The sequence below is a fragment of the Dermacentor variabilis genome, chromosome 1, assembly GCF_050947875.1.
Source record: "Dermacentor variabilis isolate Ectoservices chromosome 1, ASM5094787v1, whole genome shotgun sequence".
Taxonomy (NCBI): domain Eukaryota; kingdom Metazoa; phylum Arthropoda; class Arachnida; order Ixodida; family Ixodidae; genus Dermacentor; species Dermacentor variabilis.
This window is the reverse complement of record NC_134568.1, coordinates 246,824,012-246,844,137: the sequence shown is the minus strand read 5'-3', so window position 1 is coordinate 246,844,137 and position 20,126 is coordinate 246,824,012. Positions and strand designations below refer to the sequence as shown.

The window sequence follows — 20,126 nt, the reverse complement described above, 5'->3', positions numbered from 1 at the left end:
GTTTGCTGCGCTGCAAGCAAACGCCGCTAGTCTAAAGATCGAAGTCAGTCCGAAGCCTGTGCTTCCCATCATTCCCATGTAGGTTGAGGCAACGCTCAGGAGAACTCTCGTAGACACCAGCACCACATTTCTCGCTAGGGTATTTATTTAGAAACTGTATGGGTTAGGGGCCAGAGGCCACATTTTTTAATGTTTGGCTGGTTGCCCGGGTGATCTCGGTTTGTTCTTGCAGCTTGCCCAGATGTTCTCATTTGAGTGCCCGGATAACGGCTCTGGCTTTTGGCTCAAGGTCACTTGAAGGTTGCCGACAGTGGGAGCTAACAGCATTTCATGCTTAAAATTCCTTGTATCCACACAGCGGGGCAGCACTTGCTGGACAACAAGGATCTGAAATTTTTTTTTTGTTTTTCAGATATACAGACAGCGCTGTAAATATACAGCATTGGCCATTTGGGACTTGTATGTGGCACCATATATTTATGGCATTGACCCTCAAAGTATTAACATTAATTAACTTTTAGAAACTAACCCACTAAGCTCCCTACAGTGTATACTAAATCTAGCATATACGTGACTAAACTACTACACCCATCAGAAATACCTTTTTGATGCAACAGAAACTGTTTAAAACTATGCGGTTCGCTTCACGTATTCACAATTTTTGTAATTTAGTAGTGTGACTGAACTAAAGAAGCCTTCCTTTCCCTTCTTCGCCCAAAGACTTCCTGACTTTCAATTAAGTATCCTTGTTTCTTATCATGAAGTATTACTTTTGCCACACTGTGCCACACTTTTCCAATTGAAGCAAGAATGCATTGTGGATGCATTCTACAATGCATCCACAGTCCACCTGGCCAATGCATCCTAGGCCACTGCAGCAGTCATGGTGGCCTAGCGGTAGATAATCCGCTTTGTATGCGGTATGTACCGAGTTCAAGCCGCAGTGCCGCCAGAAACCCACCCGTTTTTTTCTAATGGGTAGAAATCTGCCCTGGTCTATTGCTCTGCTCTCGCGGGGGTTCACTTCTTGAAAGAGGGCTCAGTAGAGATTTCCAGTTGTCTCTGGGTACCTCTTGTCCAACCACAGATGGCCTTGTTGAAAAGCATCCACCACGAGAGTGGGAGGCAGGTGCTGCTGCTGGGTACCTACCGGTAACATAGCACAAGCGTACCCTCGGCCTGGTGCTTGGCCATTGTGGGACCTCAATGCCTGGACAGGGGCATTTGTCTCCAATGCGTAGGCGTGTCCACCTCATTAGGTGCATTTGGAGTGCCACATGGGAAATTGGCGCCATGGGACCGTCCCAAACCTCCTTTTTGTTGTGTGCATAAGGGCTTCGACGGCAATTCAAGGTGCGGGCTCCTTCCTCAAATGTATCACCCCTGAAGGAAGCCGAATGCCAGGCTGAGGTGCACTTGTGTTCATTTGAACCAGTGAGTTCACGGTGGCGGTGGGAATCAAACCCACAACCTTCTGTAGAGGAGGTGGGCACTCTACAACTGGGTCGTGGCTGCGGCTGTAATCTCATATGGACGTCCAGGTGTTGTTACATTTTCTGAATTTTTAAAAAATCTGTACTGATCAAGACTGGAATTCTATACCTAACGACATTGTACAGATTAGCAATCCACTGTTAAACAACACTCATCAAACATGGAGATGGTATGACTGGTATGATATGGTATGTTTTCTTATGGATGAAAGTAGCATTGTTGAAACTCCATTTTCTCGGTCTTGCATATACAGTAAAACCTCGTTATAGCAAAGTTCAAGGAGGAGCCAGAATTACTTCATTATATCCATTATTGAATGTATTGTACTATAAATCTCTGTTAATTTCAAAGGGAATTTTAATTTGTTACATCCATTATTTCGTTATATCTTGTTTCGTTGTAACAAGGTTTGACTGTGTTATTTTCTCATTGTAATGACAGTTGAGTCTTGGAAACTAGGTTCTGTGTGTTCACTTTTTAAAATGTGCTTTCATTGTTTGAAGTACACCCTCTGTGTTGATTGAGTTGTTATTTTGAGTGTAAACCAACCCCTACTTAAGGCCTTTGAGCTCAATAAAATAAAATGAAATGAAATTAACTTTGCTTTTCAGTGCTTCAATATTTAAAGTTCACTTAAAGCCACTGAAGACACTGTTGGACAAGATGGAGCTTGCCCGGAAAATGGCTGCTCTTACCCCTGGATTTACAGGTATTTGCAGTTATGTGATTTCGTGGCGTGAAGTTACAAAGTATGCTGTGACTTACTCAGTGGGGTGTAGTATGGGCAGCGTTTCACTTGATGAGGCTTTTGATTTGTGTCTTTTGTGATGCAGGAGCTGAGATTGCCAATGTCTGCAATGAAGCTGCCCTCATAGCAGCTCGCGATCTCAATGACAGCATCAACATGACGCATTTTGAGCAGGCTATAGAACGAGTTGTTGCTGGTAAGATTCACATAAGCAATATCTTGTCTTCATTCTGTGTATTTATCGATTTGGGTATCCTTTTTCTATGTCTACTTAAGCAATGATTTGTTATCCAATATTTCCACTTGTTAGCTATACAGTTAAACCTCAATACAACAAAAATCTCGATATAAGAAAGTATGTTAACTTTTTCTAACTTCTTGTCCATAGAACACCATGTATTTAGAACTGCAGTATAACGAAATGTGTGTAGACAATTTCAATATAATGAAGTTTCACTGCCACTGCGAAGGAATACCGAGACAATAAATTAAAACTTCTGGGGATCTTGCAGATATTCAAAGGGTTGAATTACAAGGGGCTGCTCTCGAACACACCTTTCAAATCACCGCTGCATGACCAAGAGCAATGGCTGCAGTGGAGCAGCATCATGTGTGATAAGATCCCATTGCGCCCTGTGTGCTGTATGCTTTAGGTGCAAGTGGAAGTGTGCGACAGTGAGCCGAGAAATATAGTCGCTTGATGAGTGCCGTCTTTCCGCACGAACAAGGGGATAAAAGGGAGGGAAGCTCATGGTAACGCGATCATGCACGCATGAGGGGAAGTTGGGGGCGCAGGTTCCTTTTCTTTTCTTCTGTACAAAAGAGCGCCATCTTCCTTTCTGCGATCACTCTCCCTCTCTCCTTTTCTGGTGCAGCCTGCATGCCCTGTTTTAGCGGTGACCTGCCGTGTGTGCAAAGAATAGACATATTGAGATGGCATCGCATCATGTGTGCTGTCTTCCCGCGCGTTTGGTACTGGAGGTTGCATAATGTGTAATTCTGGAGACGAATTGAAGCGAGAGGCAGACGAAGCATTCGCTATTGACACTCTTCATGATAGCGTCATCCCACTATATAAAGATATTGTCGACATGGCATGAAACCGTACCTTTCGTCTCGGACTCTCAAATTCAACAAAATGAATTTTTTGCTAATTCAGATTTGCTTCATTTGCCCAATAACCCAGAAAATTTTTCAGCCCCTTCCTTGTAATAATAATTCATCAGGGCAAGTCTACTTGTTTTGCATAAAAGGTCGAATCTCAGTATAACGAAATTTTAATGTAATGAAGCAAATTGTCAATTTAATGACTTTGTTGTATTGAGGTTTAACTGTACTAAGGAAAATTACATAAGCGTGCCATGTCCTTTCATGTGACTGAGTTACCAATAGTAATACAAGTCTTGCATTTAAAGAGCAATGTTTCTGGTGGCTTTTTTCTTATGCTTAGAATTTTCAATTTTTCACGTATTAAAAAGGGCAACTGTGACGATTTTTACAGGCCCACGAATCTCAATTATATATCTACTGTATGCACTCATATAAGAACCACACTTTTTTTAGCAACCTTGACGGCCCTTACACGCGGGCTTGGCATTTCAATCCAGTTCTTCTGGCCGTGCATAATACCCGTTATTTGTTTGTACAAAAATAGCAAACACTATTGTTTGTGCAAAATAGCAAACACGCAGCTCGTGGTCGTATAGTCCTTACCACTGTTGCTGTCACTGTTGCTCATGTTCGGCTCGGCTGCACGCTCATGAATTCATGGATAGTTGTCCTCAGTGCCCTCTATGGCGTTAGATATGGCTATGATGTCAAAACTTTTCATGACAATGTCTGAAGACAGTGCACAGCACGTGCTCAGAATCCAAGAGCATGCTTGCAAGCTGCAGTGATGCTCTCTTCAGTTGTTCGCTTGGCATCTTCCAATTCCTTTTTTTTTTCAATATTTAGCTGCCAAGTTGGGGTTGTGGCTCTTATATGAGCGCGGCCGTTAGCTGAGTATATACAGTATATTGTACATTTTCCCAGGCAGTTTGTTCATGTGCACTGAGTATTGGGGGAGGGGGAAGAAAATAAATAATGGCCAAAAGAAAGACGAGAAAAAAAAAGGAAATGGAGGTTTCACACAAAGCACGAATGGTTTGTTGCAGTCAATAACTCCTGTGTAATCCTCTGGTGGTGTGGGACTGTTGAAAGTTTACTGCAGAAACATACACATAAGAAAAGCATCGTTATGCAGTGCCCACACGTTCACAGTGATGCACAATGGCCGATGCCAAGAAAAGTGGTGCAGGTGGAAAGTCTGACAAGGCAAGCCAGGGGGTGCTGAGAAACAGTTTTCATGACGACACCAATGCTACCAACAGACTACGTATAATGCGGAATATAGGTCGACCCCCTTACATTGAAGCAAAGAAGTCAACATAAAAATTATAAGGCACAAAAATTAGTTTTATTTAGTGGTGCCGCCAGAGTCATCACCTGCTCATTCGTTTGAGCTGTCTGAACTCTCGTACGAAGAGGACTGCTTTTCGCAGGCTGCGTCCCACAACATGTCATCCTCGGTGCCGTCCAAGGAGTTGCTAATGCAACACTTCTTGAATGCCCGCACCACCATATCGTCGGGCAGCGAGCGCCAAGCCTGCGACACCCATGTGGCCACAGTGGCGAGAGGCGGCCTGCGCAGCCGGCCGGTTGGGGTCGTTGGGTTCTCGCTGGCCATCCACTGATTATATTGTTCACGGACACGGTCTTTAAAGGGCTTGTTGAGCACGACATCCAGTGGCTGAAGTGTTGAGGTCATGCCTCTCGGAATGACGGCGAGTTCCATCCTCCTGTTGCAGAGTGCCTTCTTCACACCTGCGGTCAAGTGCCCGCAAAAGGCATCCAAGACGAGCATGCTCAGACACCGCAGGAGTGTGCCGGCTCGCCGATTCCAGACGGTCTTAATCCAATTGAGCACGAGGGCCTCGTCCATATAGCCCTTTTCATTCACTCGGACGACAACATCCCGCGGGAAAGCCTCTTTTGGCAGTCTTCCTCTTGAATATTATGTATGGGGGCAGCTTTCTGCCGTCTGCAGTACATGCGAGCTTCGCCGTGAAGCGCGAATGCTCGTTCCCCATAGAAAGAAGCTTGACTTCTTTTGCGCCGTGTTCGCCCACTGTGGTGGGCGACGGCATGTCGAACTGCACCGGCGTTTCATCAGCGTTGCCGATCTGTCCCAACATGTAGCCATGCTGCTGCCGGAGACGGATAACATAGTGCTGCAATTCGACCAGCTTGTCCTCGTATGCCTCTGGCAGCTTCTGGCAGATTGATGTGCGCCGTCGAAGTGAAAATCCCTTGCGTCGCATGAAGCGACGAACCCAATAATTGTTTATTGTGTTCATTGTTCCTTGGGCAGTCCGGATTCTCGGGCGATCTCAATAGCTTTGATGCGGATGAGTTTCGCTGTCACTGGCAAAGATCTGGCACGATGCTCGCGGATGAAATCCTCCACCTTGTCTTCGAGCTCCGGGTTCACCGCGCGGCGCCCGCGAAAGGACGTCTTGCGCGCATTGCAGGCAGACGGCTTGACTTTCTGTGTTCGCCAGTACCGGACGCTTTTTTCTGACACGCCAAATTGCTGCTGGGCAGACATGTTCTCATGCATTTCAGCATATTCGATGACTTTCTTTTTAAACGCCGCGGTGAACTGACGTCGAGTACTCATACTCATTTTGCGGGTTGTCGGGAAATTAGCAATGCCAGGAATGATCGCTGCACAAAAAAGGAAGATGGCGTCGGTCCAACTGCGTAGGCCGCGTCGATCACCAAGGAGGCGATAACGATGCGGATGCCAAAAGGTCTGCGCTCCTACATGTTGCCAGACGAGTATTCATGTTGTGCCAAGGGCCGGTATATAAGTAGAGGGGTGACCTTTTAGTAATATTTTTTGGAAAAAAACCTCGACCTATATTCTGCACTGTACGGTAACAACTGGGGAAACAACTGAAGGAGCAGCTAATATGCCTTTATGCACCCCATTGATACCATTCGAAAATAGTGCAAGGTACTGCATGGTTGTAGGTTGACAAGGTGTGTACTACAGTTAAGGGGAGGACACGGCCCTTGACGCGAAAAAATTGCGAGAAAAATCGATTTTCTGAAAATAAAATTTTCAATACCTACAGCTACTATTCCTTTATTTCACCAAGTTTCACATCTCGCGGAAGAGCATTCTGCCCGCAATATTAATTTATAACATCACTGTGAACTGAATTTCGCGCAAAAACAACCCTTTTTATTGCGGCGTGTAGCTCTTTTCCTACTGTTGCGGTATTGAAGTGGTCCCGTAGCGCTCGTCACCTGTTTCGTGACAGAGCATTGGTAGCAAAGACTCCGAGTCAGGCGTCGGTGAGAATAACAAAAGGGGCTTTATACACTATATACAGGTCATTATACAGGATAAGATCGGATCAGCACGGTGCCGAGAGCTAACAGCAAACGCGACTGTTCCCTCACGGCGACGTCCGGTGAGACTCCAACGCGTAACATATCTCACTCCACTCGAGAGCGGCACTCGGCTCACGGTGGTTCGGTGGATCCTGTTCTCCAGGTGGCGGCGGCGGGGCTTATGAAGCCCAGAGAAACGATTGTCACTCAAACGGCCAGCACTCGACGGTCGTCTGAGAGGTCCAACCAGCGACCGCGCTGGCCATATGCTTCAAATTTGTCATGCGCGGTGACCTCCAGGGGAAAGAAAATACGGCACCGGGCTGTCTAGCACTTTGTTGCACGTTTGGACATGTCACTCGCCGATGCTCCTCCACAGGACGCCGCTGCCTGGCGGTGCAGCATCTTGACTTGTCAAGGGAGCGTTAGAGCGCTGTGCCTTTCGGCGCAGCCCCGGGTTTGTCCAAAGGGCGTTCGTAGGATAATTTCTGCATCTTGTAGATTCGGAATTTGGGCTGGTTGTATGGGCACAACACTACGCGCGCGATCGCAGCCATCTTGGTCTCGTTGGAAAGAGGAGCCTTTCTTCTTCAACTTAGGACGACAGAAAGCTGAGCTAGTTGGTAAGGATTCATTATGCAAAAAAGAAGTGAGGCATGCAGACAGGACACAAGAGTAGAGAAGTGAACAACATGAACGCCGACTATCAACTGAAGGGAGCACTGAGGCGAAAAAAGAAAGAAGACACAGAACTCATCTGCGCATGCTCAGGAATGGTAACACCACGTGTCAGTCGGGCACACGTGCCGGTCTACGTGAGGGATAACTGTTAAGGCACTTAATCTCTTCCTTATGTAAAGTAATCGAAGGCTGACTCATGCACGCACCTCCACCATTATAGATATGCCATGCCTCAACCATAAGACGCGTATCTTCATTCTTATGCCTGTACAATATCGCGCATTCATCTAACTTTGGCGTGCAGTTACAATCTCGGCAATGTAGCGAAAGATTAGAAAGCGATCCACTGGTTAACGACCTTTTATGTTCCATTAGCCTCTGATTGATACACCGTCCCGTTTGCCCTTCGTAGAACTGGCCACAGCTAAGGGGAATTTTATAAACCACACCCATACGACACTCAGTAAAACTGTTGTTCTTATTGTGCTTCACTGGACAAATATCTGTTCGTTTTTTGCCTTTTACCCGCTCCTTTTTTCTCTGTACGGCAGCGCATATCTTACCTAGCTTATTGGGAGCAGTGAAAGCAACATTAACATCATATCTACTTGCAACCTTTTTAAGCCTGTGCGACACTGAATGAATATATGGAATGGCCACTACTCTTTTTTTTGCTATTACTGCTTTCTGTAATCACGTCCGTCCCTCTCGAAACCGACTTCTTTAGGCGCTCAGCCACAGTGGCCACTGCTACACTAGGATAACCTGCTTCTAATAGGTGCCGGACCTGCGCATTAAAACTGGCGCTTATTTTGTGCATGCAGGATCTGGTGAGGGAAGACTTAAGGCACGACATGGCAATTCCGTTTTTTACTACTTTGGAATACTTCGATTGAAAGCTTAGCAACAGCTTCGAAGATCTTGGGGAGTACTGCCAACAAACATGATTTTGTTCAAAGATCAAGGAAATGTCAAGAAACTGAATTATGCGTCGCTGAGGAAATTCCTTGGTAAACTTTAATCCTCCCCCATAAAGTTTAAATTGCTCACTTACTGAGGTAGCAGCGGAATCGAATTCTTCCTTATTGCAGAAAATCAGGTAATCGTCAACGTAACGAAATATCTTGATAACGCTATCACCTAAGGCTAAGCAGTTGTCAACCTTACTCAGGTAAATATTGCTAAGAATAGGGGCAACCTTTGAGCCAATACAAATGCCTGATTTCTGCAGAAAAATGCCATCTCTCCACCCGATCAGTGTCGACTTCAAGTACATTGAAAGAATTTCTAGAAAAGCTCCCGTGGAAACCCGCATCTGTCAATAAAAGCCGACTCTTGCACTTGTACTTTAATGCACTCATTTACGGAATTTAGCAACCCGTCATGCGGCAAGGAATAATACAGGTCTTCGATATCCATACTAAAAGCTGTACACTCACCAGGATTTTCCTCTCTCAAATACTGAACTAGTGCCTGAGAATTTTGGTTGTGGCTGAGCATGGCTGTAAGTGCAGCTGAGTGCATACGCTGCTGCACACCCTGCTTTAGAAGTAATCTGCCGTGTGTGCAAAGAGGGCATGCCGAGTGGCGTTATGTAAATATCTTCCCACGCGTTTAGTATTGGAGGTTGCATAACCTCAGGTTTTGTGGCCCATTGGAGCGAGAGGCAGACCAAGCATTTGCTCTCCGCTGCTGCCACTTTTCATGATCAGCCGTTTGGGCAGATTGCACGCGAAAGTGTGGCTGGCTTCACTTAATTCGTACTGCCAATGTGAAGATGTCGTCGATGTGGCATGAAATCATATCATTCGTCGCCGACTCCCAAATTCATCGGAAGGAATTGTTTTCTCATTCAAATTTGCTTTTTTCGATTGTCCGATTATTCGGAAAGTTCTGCGGCCCCTTTCTATGTAAGAAAACTCTATTGGCGAGTGTACTCACTTGCATAAAAGGTTGAATTTCAATACAACGAAATATCAGTATAATGAAGCAAATTTCAAGTTTTACCGGCTTCATTATATTGAGGTTTAACTGTGCTTAAAAAATGGGAAATGTGGCCCATGCGCTTGTATAGATTTTCTTGCGAATTGTTTAGGCCGAAATTTAAGGGTGCAGTCATTAAATGCGTACTGCCATTACACAATGAAGTTTCGATGCACTGAAGTAGAGAGCCGATTTTTACAGCTTGGTTATATTGAGGCTTAACTGTAACTCTGGCAGTGCCATCTTGTGATCTCTTAAACAAAATGTGCAGAACTCTTATTGCCGTTAGAGACCAGACCATATTCAACTCATCCACTAGCATAATTGGTTCAGCAGCAACGCTACCTTTGAACGCAAACTTGTTGCTATTTTTTTATTATTTTTCACTGAGAGGGAGTCTTGGAGCACAAGAACATTTGAAACCAGTACCTCCTGCATACGAGGTGGATTCATCCTTGCTGGAAGAGAAAAAGAAAGAGGATTCTGCTGACTGCACCCATGAGGACTGATGCCTTAAGAACGGCTAATGAGGGGGGGGGAAGGAAATTTGCGTGGTCTCCATCTTTGTTTTTGTTACGGAGTTGCCGATTTGTGAACTTCGTGCTTCTATTTTTTAAAAATTTGCCGACCTTCAACAACATTAGTAAAAAATTGTCGACCCAAAATAAAAAAAAAAAATGTTGCTTCCTTGAGATGCTAGAATTCAACCTTATCTCTCAAATGCAACCTATTTCATTAAAATTGGTCTAGTGGTTGTCTCAGAAAAGCATTTCTGCATATTGCATGTATTTGTATAGGAAAATTGGCGTTGATCTCGAGCTAAAGCTTCCACTTAAGGCTGTTTGAAAAATGTGGTGTTACTACTATTATTAATTCAATTTTTTAAGGAATGGAGAAGAAAACCAATGTGCTGCAGCCTGAAGAAAAGAAGACAGTGGCTTATCACGAGGCAGGACATGCGGTAGCAGGTTGGTTCTTGGAACATGCTGACCCTCTTCTGAAGGTTTCTATCATCCCACGTGGAAAGGGATTGGGCTATGCTCAGTACCTGCCCAAGGAGCAGTACCTCTACACAACAGAACAGGTGATATGCTACAGCAACATAGCACTTGTGCTCACAGGCCATGTCACGTGTTCAGTTCTATGCTCTAGTTGTCACATCTACAAACTTTTGTTTTGGTGTGCAGTATGCACATTTAAATCATGAATTAAAAGTATTTAATTACATTAATTTACTCATTCTGTGCCTTGAAATTCAATATGGAATCCTTCAAGTGCCCCATGAGATGTCCTTTGTATTTGTCCTTTATGATCTTGTTTGAAGCAATACAATTGCATTACTACATGTCTGCTGACACAGCAGTGCAGACTATGTTAGCGAAATTATGCCTCTTGCCACTGAAAGTTTGATGTCGAACACTGATAGCTCGTAAGTTAGAAACCTTTTTCTTATTTCTGAAGCAAGCGAAAAAAAAAGCATGTCGGGGCTACTCAAACATGCAACTGATTTGTCTTCTCATCCTTCTATTTTGTGTGTATGAAATTAAGTCTGTTGTAATGCTCTAGTTGCAGTTAAACATGGAATGACAAGATAAATTCAGGAAGTAGTAAGATTTTTTATTGTATGAAGCACACATCAGTGTAACCTGAGAATATGCAAATCCACTGTCGCAGTGCAATATGCCAAGCAATGCCGGTAGAGTGGTTTTCAAAAGGAAGACATAGTGGTTGTTTTAATAGCCTTACTATAAGAAATAGCTTGATTGTAGGTGTGGCATCCAAAACGGCACGAGCTGCCACGCTCATGATGAGGTCAAACTATTCTTGACAGCCTATTTTATTGACACTAGAATGGAACCACTTTATTGCATATACTAAGTCTCAATTGACTCAATTTACAAGATCATGTAATTAATGCTAGCAGATCTACCTACATTATTAATGTCATAATGTGGGTTACATCTGTGTTCAATAATTGTGCACATGCTGTAAATGCCAAACGTTACAATTATTTGCGCTGATTTGGGTAAACTCTTCATACGAGCCGTCACACCCCATTAGGGCTTGAGGGGTTGAGCGGCATTATAGGGCTTGAAAGATGCTTTATTGTGACCTTCAACAATGTTCAGTAGACAGCATACACTGAATACAGTAGCCGACCGATTTTTCGGATTCCAAAAATTCGGACTTGATGGATATTTCAGACTTCATAAATGCACCATCAGGGTTCTCATAGAGCTAATGCATTTTCGCGACCGATTTTTCGGACAACGTAAAGCCAGAAGTTTGATTTTCTGGACAAAATTTGCCGTGACGGACCAGTGCTATGAGTCAGGGAGGATGTCATTTTGAATCTTGAGCCCCCTGACAAGCTTCGGATTGGACGTGAAGTTGCTTGGATTGGTATAGTAATTTGAGTAGGAAGTATAGGAGGCGTCCAAATCCATGTGGCAACGGTGGTGCCTGTTGTAAGAAATGCCAATCTTGAAGGCCATGCTTTTGCCTGTAGCCTGTGGCGGAAGCGATTTTGAGAGCTGGAAACCGGTCATGCGCAGTCAGCTTTCGACACCACCCATGAATGCCAGGCGATGCTCACGATAACCACCATCATCATCAGTTTTGCCTCGGTGTCGTAGGTGGTGTCGCGCACGTTTTTGTCCAGTAGTGATCCGCCGGCTTTTATCCCGTACAGTGCAATTGAAATCGCCTGCCATCACTAGCCGCTGTACAACATATCATCGCTATTTCTATGTGTTGTGGCCCTTCATTCAGTGCAACACCGACGTGTTTTCAACGCCATGGCGCCTGCTCTTCACCCGCCTCCACCGAATGTGTCGAAGAAGCATGGAAAATATTCGACCGTGACGCTGAACATGAAGGCCGCCATCATCCGGCTTATCGAGCTAGGGCGGACCCAAGTCGACGTCGCGAAGGAGTTTAATATCTCCAAACAGACCTTGTCTGATTACGCGAAAAACAAGGAAAAGATCTTGTCTGCAGTTGACCATTCGCACTGCAAAACTATAAAATATGACTGGAAAGGACAATATTCGAAGCTTTAAGAGGCCCTGCAGCTTTGGTTGAAAGGAGTCCTAGCAAAGAACCTCCCCGTTTCGGGCAACATGCTCAAGCAGAAAGCCGGGATGCTCACTTTAAAAATGGGCATTCAGGACTTCAAGTTCAACGGTGGGTGGATCCGTGGGTTTAAGAAAAGGCACGGAGTCTCTTAGTCTACTGTGACGGATTACCGGACGAGTAAGTTGAAGGCTCTGCCACAAGAGTATGCTCCTGCAGACATCTTTAATCGTGACGAGACAGGCCTATGCTGCCGGACCGTTCACATTCCTTTACTAATGCGGCCTGCGCAGGTGGCAAGCACAGTAAGGAGAGGGTAACTGTCATGGTCGGGGCAAACGCAATTGGCATTGAGAAGCTGTTCCTTCTAGCAATAGGGAATGTGAAAAACCCGCTTAGCTTTAAGGGTGTGAAGAACCTGCCTGTGAGGTACAGCAGCAATACAAAGGCTTGGATTGCACAAAGCTTGTTCAATGATTACATCCACCATCTGGACCGGATGTTTGAGCGCTAGAAGAGGCAAGGGGTAATAGTTGTAGACATTTGCGGGGCGCACGCTGCTGTAAACACCCTGCAAGCTATTCGTCTTGAATTCTTGCGTTGGCCATTAAAAACCCTCAAGGTGCACTACCGGGCCCGTTTACTTGGCCGCCCACTCATGTGCTTTTGACAACAGGAAGACGTACTCCGTTAACCTGTCCTTGGCACTCGGCATGCTAGCGGATGCCTGGAAGGCTGTTCAGCGTTCGACAGTTGCAAGTTGTTTTAGGCATGCTGGATTTTGCAACTCTGAAGAGCCTGTGACCTAAGAGGCAAACGGCACCAATGAAGACTTTGACACCGGCAGCTGATTGCCGACTTACACAGCAGTGGGATGGACCTTCCCGCTGCTGTTCATGAGTTTGCCGTGATCGACAACATAGAGTTGTGCGTGGAGCTTATAGACAACGAGATCGTGCGCCAGGTGACTGCACTGCTGCAAATTGACTCGGACTCAGACGACGACACCTCTGGCCGCTTGCAACCATCAATGCAAGACGTTGTCAGCGCTGTAATGTTTTTGTCTAGTGTGTATGGTGAGAACATGACGCTTGCACAGATGCAAGCAGACGTCGTTACAAAAAGCAGGAATTTAAAACAAGGGACTATCTGCGACTTCTTTAGTCCAGTTTAGCTGAAATAATGTTTGGTTCTGCAACTCACATATTTTTCGGACTGTTCTTTTATTAGACTATCTTTCGGCCACCTCCAGGTCTGGAGAATGGGTTGGCTACTGTATTGGAAACATTTTGTGAAAAATTTATTTAAATCTGCTTTGACAAAACCCAGTTATATTGGGCTGATTCCATTAGACCATGGCAAACATCTTTCCCAGCTGCTTGTATGGGTGTGCTGAATGATAAACACCAAGCTGAACTCCTGTTGAGCATGGGCTCGGGCAAATGAATAAAAATACCTTCTAGTGCTTGCCAATCCGCAGTAACTTTGCAAGATTTTCGGGGAAGGAGGGATCGCGTGGACTGGCGCTGCCAAATGGGCAGGGCCCATGCAATTGTCAGTATGGGGAAAGGAAACAAGGTACTTTAAAACATTTTGCAGTGAGTCTAGGCACTGGGGTGGTAAGTGTTGCTTCCTGTTTATCGTTGTCCATGCGAGATAGCAGTTTAGCAGGTACATCAGCAGGTGCAGTTGCATTGGTATACATTATTTTTTATAAGGAGGAGTTGCAACAATGTCCGAATAGACCTCTTTCATTGGCGAGGTGGTGCTGCAAATATGATGGGCAACTGTGTGGGAAACAGTTTTTGGTTTTGGTTTTGGGTATAGAACAACATTCAAACCTCCGCTAATGAATGGGTGGGGCCACTGCCTCTGAACTATCAGAACTGTCTAATAGTTAGAATTTTGCAGATGGGAAGCTTTGTTGCATGCACTGTGCATTGCAAAGGAAGGAAATTGCTGTGCTAAATATAGTGTACAGTCGACACTGGATATATCACACCCGGATATATTGAATTATTGTCTGTTGACCCTTTTCGCAAAGCAGTTTGCTCTAGAGAAATGAGATGCCACTTTTGGTGGCGCACCACACGTTTCTTCAGCAAAAGCGCACAAATATGAAGCCATTGCCTACTCTGCCCTGCTTCTGTGCAATAAGCTGTCGGAAATGCAACTGGGTTTTTGCTAGCACATTGTGCTCCATTCATGCTGAAAAATATGGAGCGGTGGAGTGAAGACCTGTGATGTAGTTGGCTGCAAAAATTGTGACTGGCATGTTGAGGACTGGAATAAATCCGTGTGTAAGTTGACAGAGTGCCGTTACATAAGGACTGCCTGCGTTGCTGGCTCGAGATGCGTGGCTTCCCTTGAGGATAAAAAAATTAACTCATCCACCAGTGTTGTAGCGCTAACCTCCAAGGAAAGGACTTCAGCCTCGGAACGTCTAGCTGCATGAGTGAGTAGTGCTCGTTATACGTCCACCCCAATTCACATGCGAACTTGTGCCTACTCTGTTGGGAACGTATCAAGAATAAGTGAACGGGCGCACACTTGAATCGATGGGCAATGCACATGGGTGACGGTGACTACACCGACAGCACACTAATGTTTGAAGCTGAATGTTTCGTGACGGTCCACAAACTAAGCGAGTGATTAGCAATAATACATATTTTCTTCCAAGCTATTAACCCTTTGAGGATCGATTTTTTTAATTGCAGATTCCAATTCTTTTTAGGGAGTTATTTAGAAAAAAATTTACTGTAATTTTTATACGGTGACAGTAAAATGAGAAAAAAATATTTTGTGTTGGTATATATGTACCGTATTTACACGATTGTAAGTCAACTCGAATGTAAGTCAACCCCCCCATATCCCGTGACAGGGAAAAAAAAAAGAGCATACCTGAGGGTGCATTCGATAACGAAAATTTATTAGTAGCTGACATGGTCACTGGGCTACTCGTCTTCACTAGTGCTGCCATCATCATTCCTGCTACGCTCCCACAGCGCGTCGTCGTCCAGCGAAATTCCACATTTGGCAAATGACCGCACCACGACATATTGTGGAACAGCAGCCCACGCCGAATGCACCCAACCACACACAGTCAGGGAGGCTCTTTTGGCAGGTCTGGTTGGCGTAATTTCGCAGTCTTCTGCCGCCAGCCACTCGTAGTCACGGCGGAGCAGGTCCTTAAAAGGCGAAGATCCGGGCTTGTTTCATGACCATGTCGTACTTCACTGGTAGGGACCAATCGCGCATTTCAGCGACGTACGCCGCAAGCTTTGCCTACAGCTCCGGAAAGCGTCCAGACTTTGGCACGTGAGAAATTCCTCACTTGCCGTCACAGGTGAAAATTTCGCTTCGCTGCAGTCGCCACTCTCGCACCACCCGTTCAGAAACATAGAACATGCAGCCCGCTGTGCAGTGATTTGTTTCTTCAGCGTAAAGGATGGCAGCCCTGTTGAACGCTGCTGTGAACGAGTGCCGAATGATTAGGGTGCCTGAAGCATTCATGACGACTGAGGAAGCATAAAACTAGCACGTAGCCGGCAGTCAAGTGGAACGCGTCAAACCAGTGCCTTTCGTCAAACTATAGAGAACGCTAAGCTCAACAGGCAAAGAAAAACCCGCGAGCGGTGTCCGTTCTTCCATGAACTGCCGATGCTCCCTACAAGCGCCGCCGTTCTGAGGGTGCCGCCGTGAGTACAACAGCGGCGCTTCCAACAACTATCGACACCCCCTTGTGAGTGTTGTGTGCACTGTAAAACTCAAAAATGTTGAAAAACCCTTCCTAAAAGTTAACAAACACGCGGGATAATGAAAAGCTACGGGTAGGGCCATAGAGCAAACATAAAATTGTAACTACGTTGTAGCTCCCGTTGGTCTCGCTTTTTTGGCAGTGCCATGTTTTGGTTTCAATTGTCGACCCCCCACTTCAGATTTTCAAATTTTAAAAAGGTGGTCGACTTACAATAGTGTAAATACGGTACTCTTCATTCATGAATAAGAACAATAAAAAAGGAAATAAACTTATATAAGAATTGAAAATTTGATGCATTGTTATAGTTCAAAGCTTTGAAAATGCGCACACGAGAATTATCAAGACTCAAATGTTCCTGCTCTTACACTAATATGTACATCCATAGCGTAATTGAACTGCGTAGGTGCACGCACTCAAGAAAACTGTGTGGTTGTGTGCCCATCAAGAAAGCAAAATGTGTGACAAACCTCCGCTAATCTTCATCTTATCGCCAACCAGAGGCATTAGTTCTCGCGAGCCTCCCCCCAAAAAAATAAAGCAACGGAAATGCATGCACAGCAGCATCCTTCCTATGCGCACTCCCATGAGCACTAAACGTGCGAGAAACAAGCGGTTGCCCTTTGAGCGATTAGTAACGAGATAGTGATCAGTTTTGCAAGCGCAAGAAGCCGAAACTGCCCACAGAACAAAACCCCATATGCCACCTGCCCGCGCGCGCGCCAATGCATGAGCGGTACTATATAGACGCGCAGGAGCGAACTAGCGCTAAAGCAAACCATGCAACGAAAAACGAGAGGGGGAGGCACGCCAAAAAAATCCCCTGTATTCCTACATAGTGGCAGGACATGACAGAAAAGAAAAAGTTTGGATATTGGTGTGCTTTTTAAATGTACAGATGGCACCGTAAACATATGGACTCGACCATTTTTGGACTTGTTCGCACCGCCGTATATTTACGTCATTGACCCTCAAAGGGTTAAGGCTTGTCGTGAGAGGCCAATGTATGGTGAGTTATGTAATTAGGGCTCCAATACTCTCCTCTGTTGGTGTGTTGCGGAGCAGATTAAATGCCACTGGTCATAACAGCTCCACATGGGCCTGATGGAATTTAAGCGGTCAACTTTGTAAGAAAACCATGAAACGTCAGCATATCTGACATGTGTTGACTGACATTGGAGTGCAGGACATGTGGGGTCTCATTGCTCTTGGCAACAAATGAAACGACATCACAGTAGTACAAACACAAAAGGGCATTTATTGTACCTTCTTATACAAGAATTCCAGCTACTCGCACTACATACGAGGACTAGTTCCTCGATGTGACACGTTAAGGACTTGAAGTTTGAGTCATCAAGACTATACGCGTAGTGCGCGCCGATAGACGCGCCACTGGTGGCGGCCTTGCGCAGACCACACAGGAGAGGAGCCAGCCGCGCGCCATAGTTTGTTGTGTCGTTGATAGTGCTTCTCTGTCTCATTCATGTTTTCATAGCAAAATAGGCAACACCCTTCGCATGTGTGGGGTGGCCAAAGCTTCCGAGGAATGTCGAAGAAGAATTGTTGCAGGGGGAGGGGAGGGCTCAAATACCGGCGAAAACATGCCGGCGCTACGGTTCTAATCATTCCCTGCAAAGCCTCATCAGCGGGAGCAACGGTAGCAATGTATCATCGCTTCGGCAAGAAAGTTCATGTTCTCATCCTTTCCTTTGTCGCGTCAGTGTTTTTTTCCACTCGATCATAGTTAGACGCGCGAGCGACGAAGTTCGTCTGCAGTGCAGCATGGGGTTTAAAGGCATTTCGCTAAAGTTCGGAATGCCGTTTGCCACTTCTTTACCGTGTTGCGCTAGCTAGGCAGCACGACTGCATGAGCGCATTGTGTTGTATGTTAAAGCTACTGAAGTTTGCAATAACTGAAATTGTTCGTTTTATGTGGCCTGGTAAATCCTCGCACCATCTGTCGTGCACTTCACGTTTTTACATTATTTTATGCGTGGCTTCGCACATGTTTAACTTTTGCTAGTTGCTTCATGCTTAACTCTTGTTGATCCTTTCGAGCTGCGAGGATTTCACCCTGCGTCGTTTGTAAAGGGTATGAATCACGCTGTGTGTTATCGGAATGATACCAAGCAAGTACTTCTTTAACAGCTTTATTCTTTTCGCCCAAGGGCATCTTAGATATTGTGGTTTTTTGGGGAAATGTGTTTAGAAAATAGGTAGTTCAGGGCGAGAATTGCTAATAGTTGCTGCATATGGTATCTTTGTTCCATTTTTCGCTGAAAAGTTCGCGTCACGTTTGGGAAGTCATCACACCTCGATGCTGTCTGCGCAGACTTAACTCGCTGAGTAATTTGTTTGTTTCACAACGTAGTCCCTTCTTGTATGTGAATTTTGTACTCAACTGAATTCCTTCTTATTATGCTTACGCGCAGAGGACTAAACCCGGCCTTGCCGCCAGCGCTCATCTACTGGCGCTGCTCTGCCTTTATATATATCATGTGGCATCTCTCTCTAGTAACATTAAAAGAAAAAAAGTACTGAAAAATTAGTCAGGCTTTAGCTTTGTAAGTTTCCAAGCAGCTCCTTTGGTGAATTTAACATTGCAGGCTTTAGCTTTGTAAGTTTCCAAGCAGCTCCTTTGGTGAATTTAACATTGCAAATACTGCAGTGGGAACAGCAGTTCATCGGCGTATGCAGCAGAATTTCATCGGCGGTACAGCGCTAACACGCGCTTTTATTAACCCATGAATTTGGTGACTTCGTTGACTAGTGTACGCGTTTCCATCAATAAATTTGTAATGACTCTTCTTGAGGCGACTTTGACTGCACTTATTTGGCGATGTCACATGCATTCATCGGCAGAAAGACCACTACGGCATGTGCAGACATCTCACCATGCGGATTTGTTTGATATAAGTCTGCAATAACGACGGGTGCTTATTACTGAGGTACTGAAGCAGCATTATGGCAAGGGTACAATTAAAAAAGAAACTATCGAGACATCGCATTACTCAACAAAATTTATTGGCTAGTTAACATGAGCTCCACTTCATGTGAATGGGGTTCATGGCGTTTGTCGGTGGGACGCACCTGGCACGTATGTGGAACATGTTGTCCCAAACACTGGTAACATCGTGTTCATACCCTCTCACACAGAGGTCAGCGTCTTCCCTACAGCTGTCACTGCAGAAGGAGCAGTCTGGACCCGAACAAAGGAGAAATTGCAGCTGCGAACTTCAACCATCCTTGCTGCAAAGGGTTGTAGTCTGCTACTGCTGCTGCGCGTACTGTTGGAAGTGCCCGCTAGGTGGCTATCAGTGGCGCCTCTATGGGCGGTGCACTAGGCGTATACAGAGCAAGTAATGTTCGCCCATGCTGGACACCGATGTTTAAGTTGTTTGCGAGTGCAGTCTCGTGAACAGAAGTTCGAGCGATCATATGCACTCATAACATTGAAATCTCAATATAATGAATCTCATGGGACCACCGAAAATCATTGCTAGTTTTAAATATTGTATTGAAATAATGCAAATTGGTGTTAAAAACTAAATTCAACTAAAGGAATTGCCTACACCAGTATACTATACTTCCGGAAGGACATGCGACAGGGAAACATTTAAGTAGAACACCAAATAAGTGAAATGACTCAGTGTGATTTCATGATGTGATGCATGTCACAAAAGTGGCAAGAACTCTGTCCTAAAAGCATAAGAGCGAAAACTACACCGATGTAGCGTGAAGTGCGAGATGGCAGAAATGAAAGTGAATTAGGCCTAAATTGTGAGAATAGTGCATCCACAAATGCATATACCATGACAGACAAAAATAAAAACTGCACATGATAGGAGTCAGGTCGCATGCTTATGTGAAGAAGTCAGTCATTCAAGTATACTGTCTCATTTATTTATTGTCTCGTATTTATTGAACTGAAGAATGAGGTTGTTT

General features: G+C 45.1%; 1 protein-coding gene across 2 annotated transcripts in view; it reads left to right on the top strand.

Annotated features, from left to right (window-relative positions):
• Afg3l2 (AFG3 like matrix AAA peptidase subunit 2) overlaps positions 1 to 20,126 on the top strand; it is a 132,709-nt gene that overhangs the window by 87,975 nt on the left and 24,608 nt on the right. For both annotated transcript variants that reach the window (XM_075672729.1, XM_075672720.1), the window contains exons 12-14: positions 2,106 to 2,203; positions 2,328 to 2,438; positions 10,237 to 10,433. In XM_075672729.1, the coding sequence (XP_075528844.1) occupies positions 2,106 to 2,203; positions 2,328 to 2,438; positions 10,237 to 10,433 (406 nt within the window). The remainder of the gene's footprint in view (positions 1 to 2,105; positions 2,204 to 2,327; positions 2,439 to 10,236; positions 10,434 to 20,126) is intronic.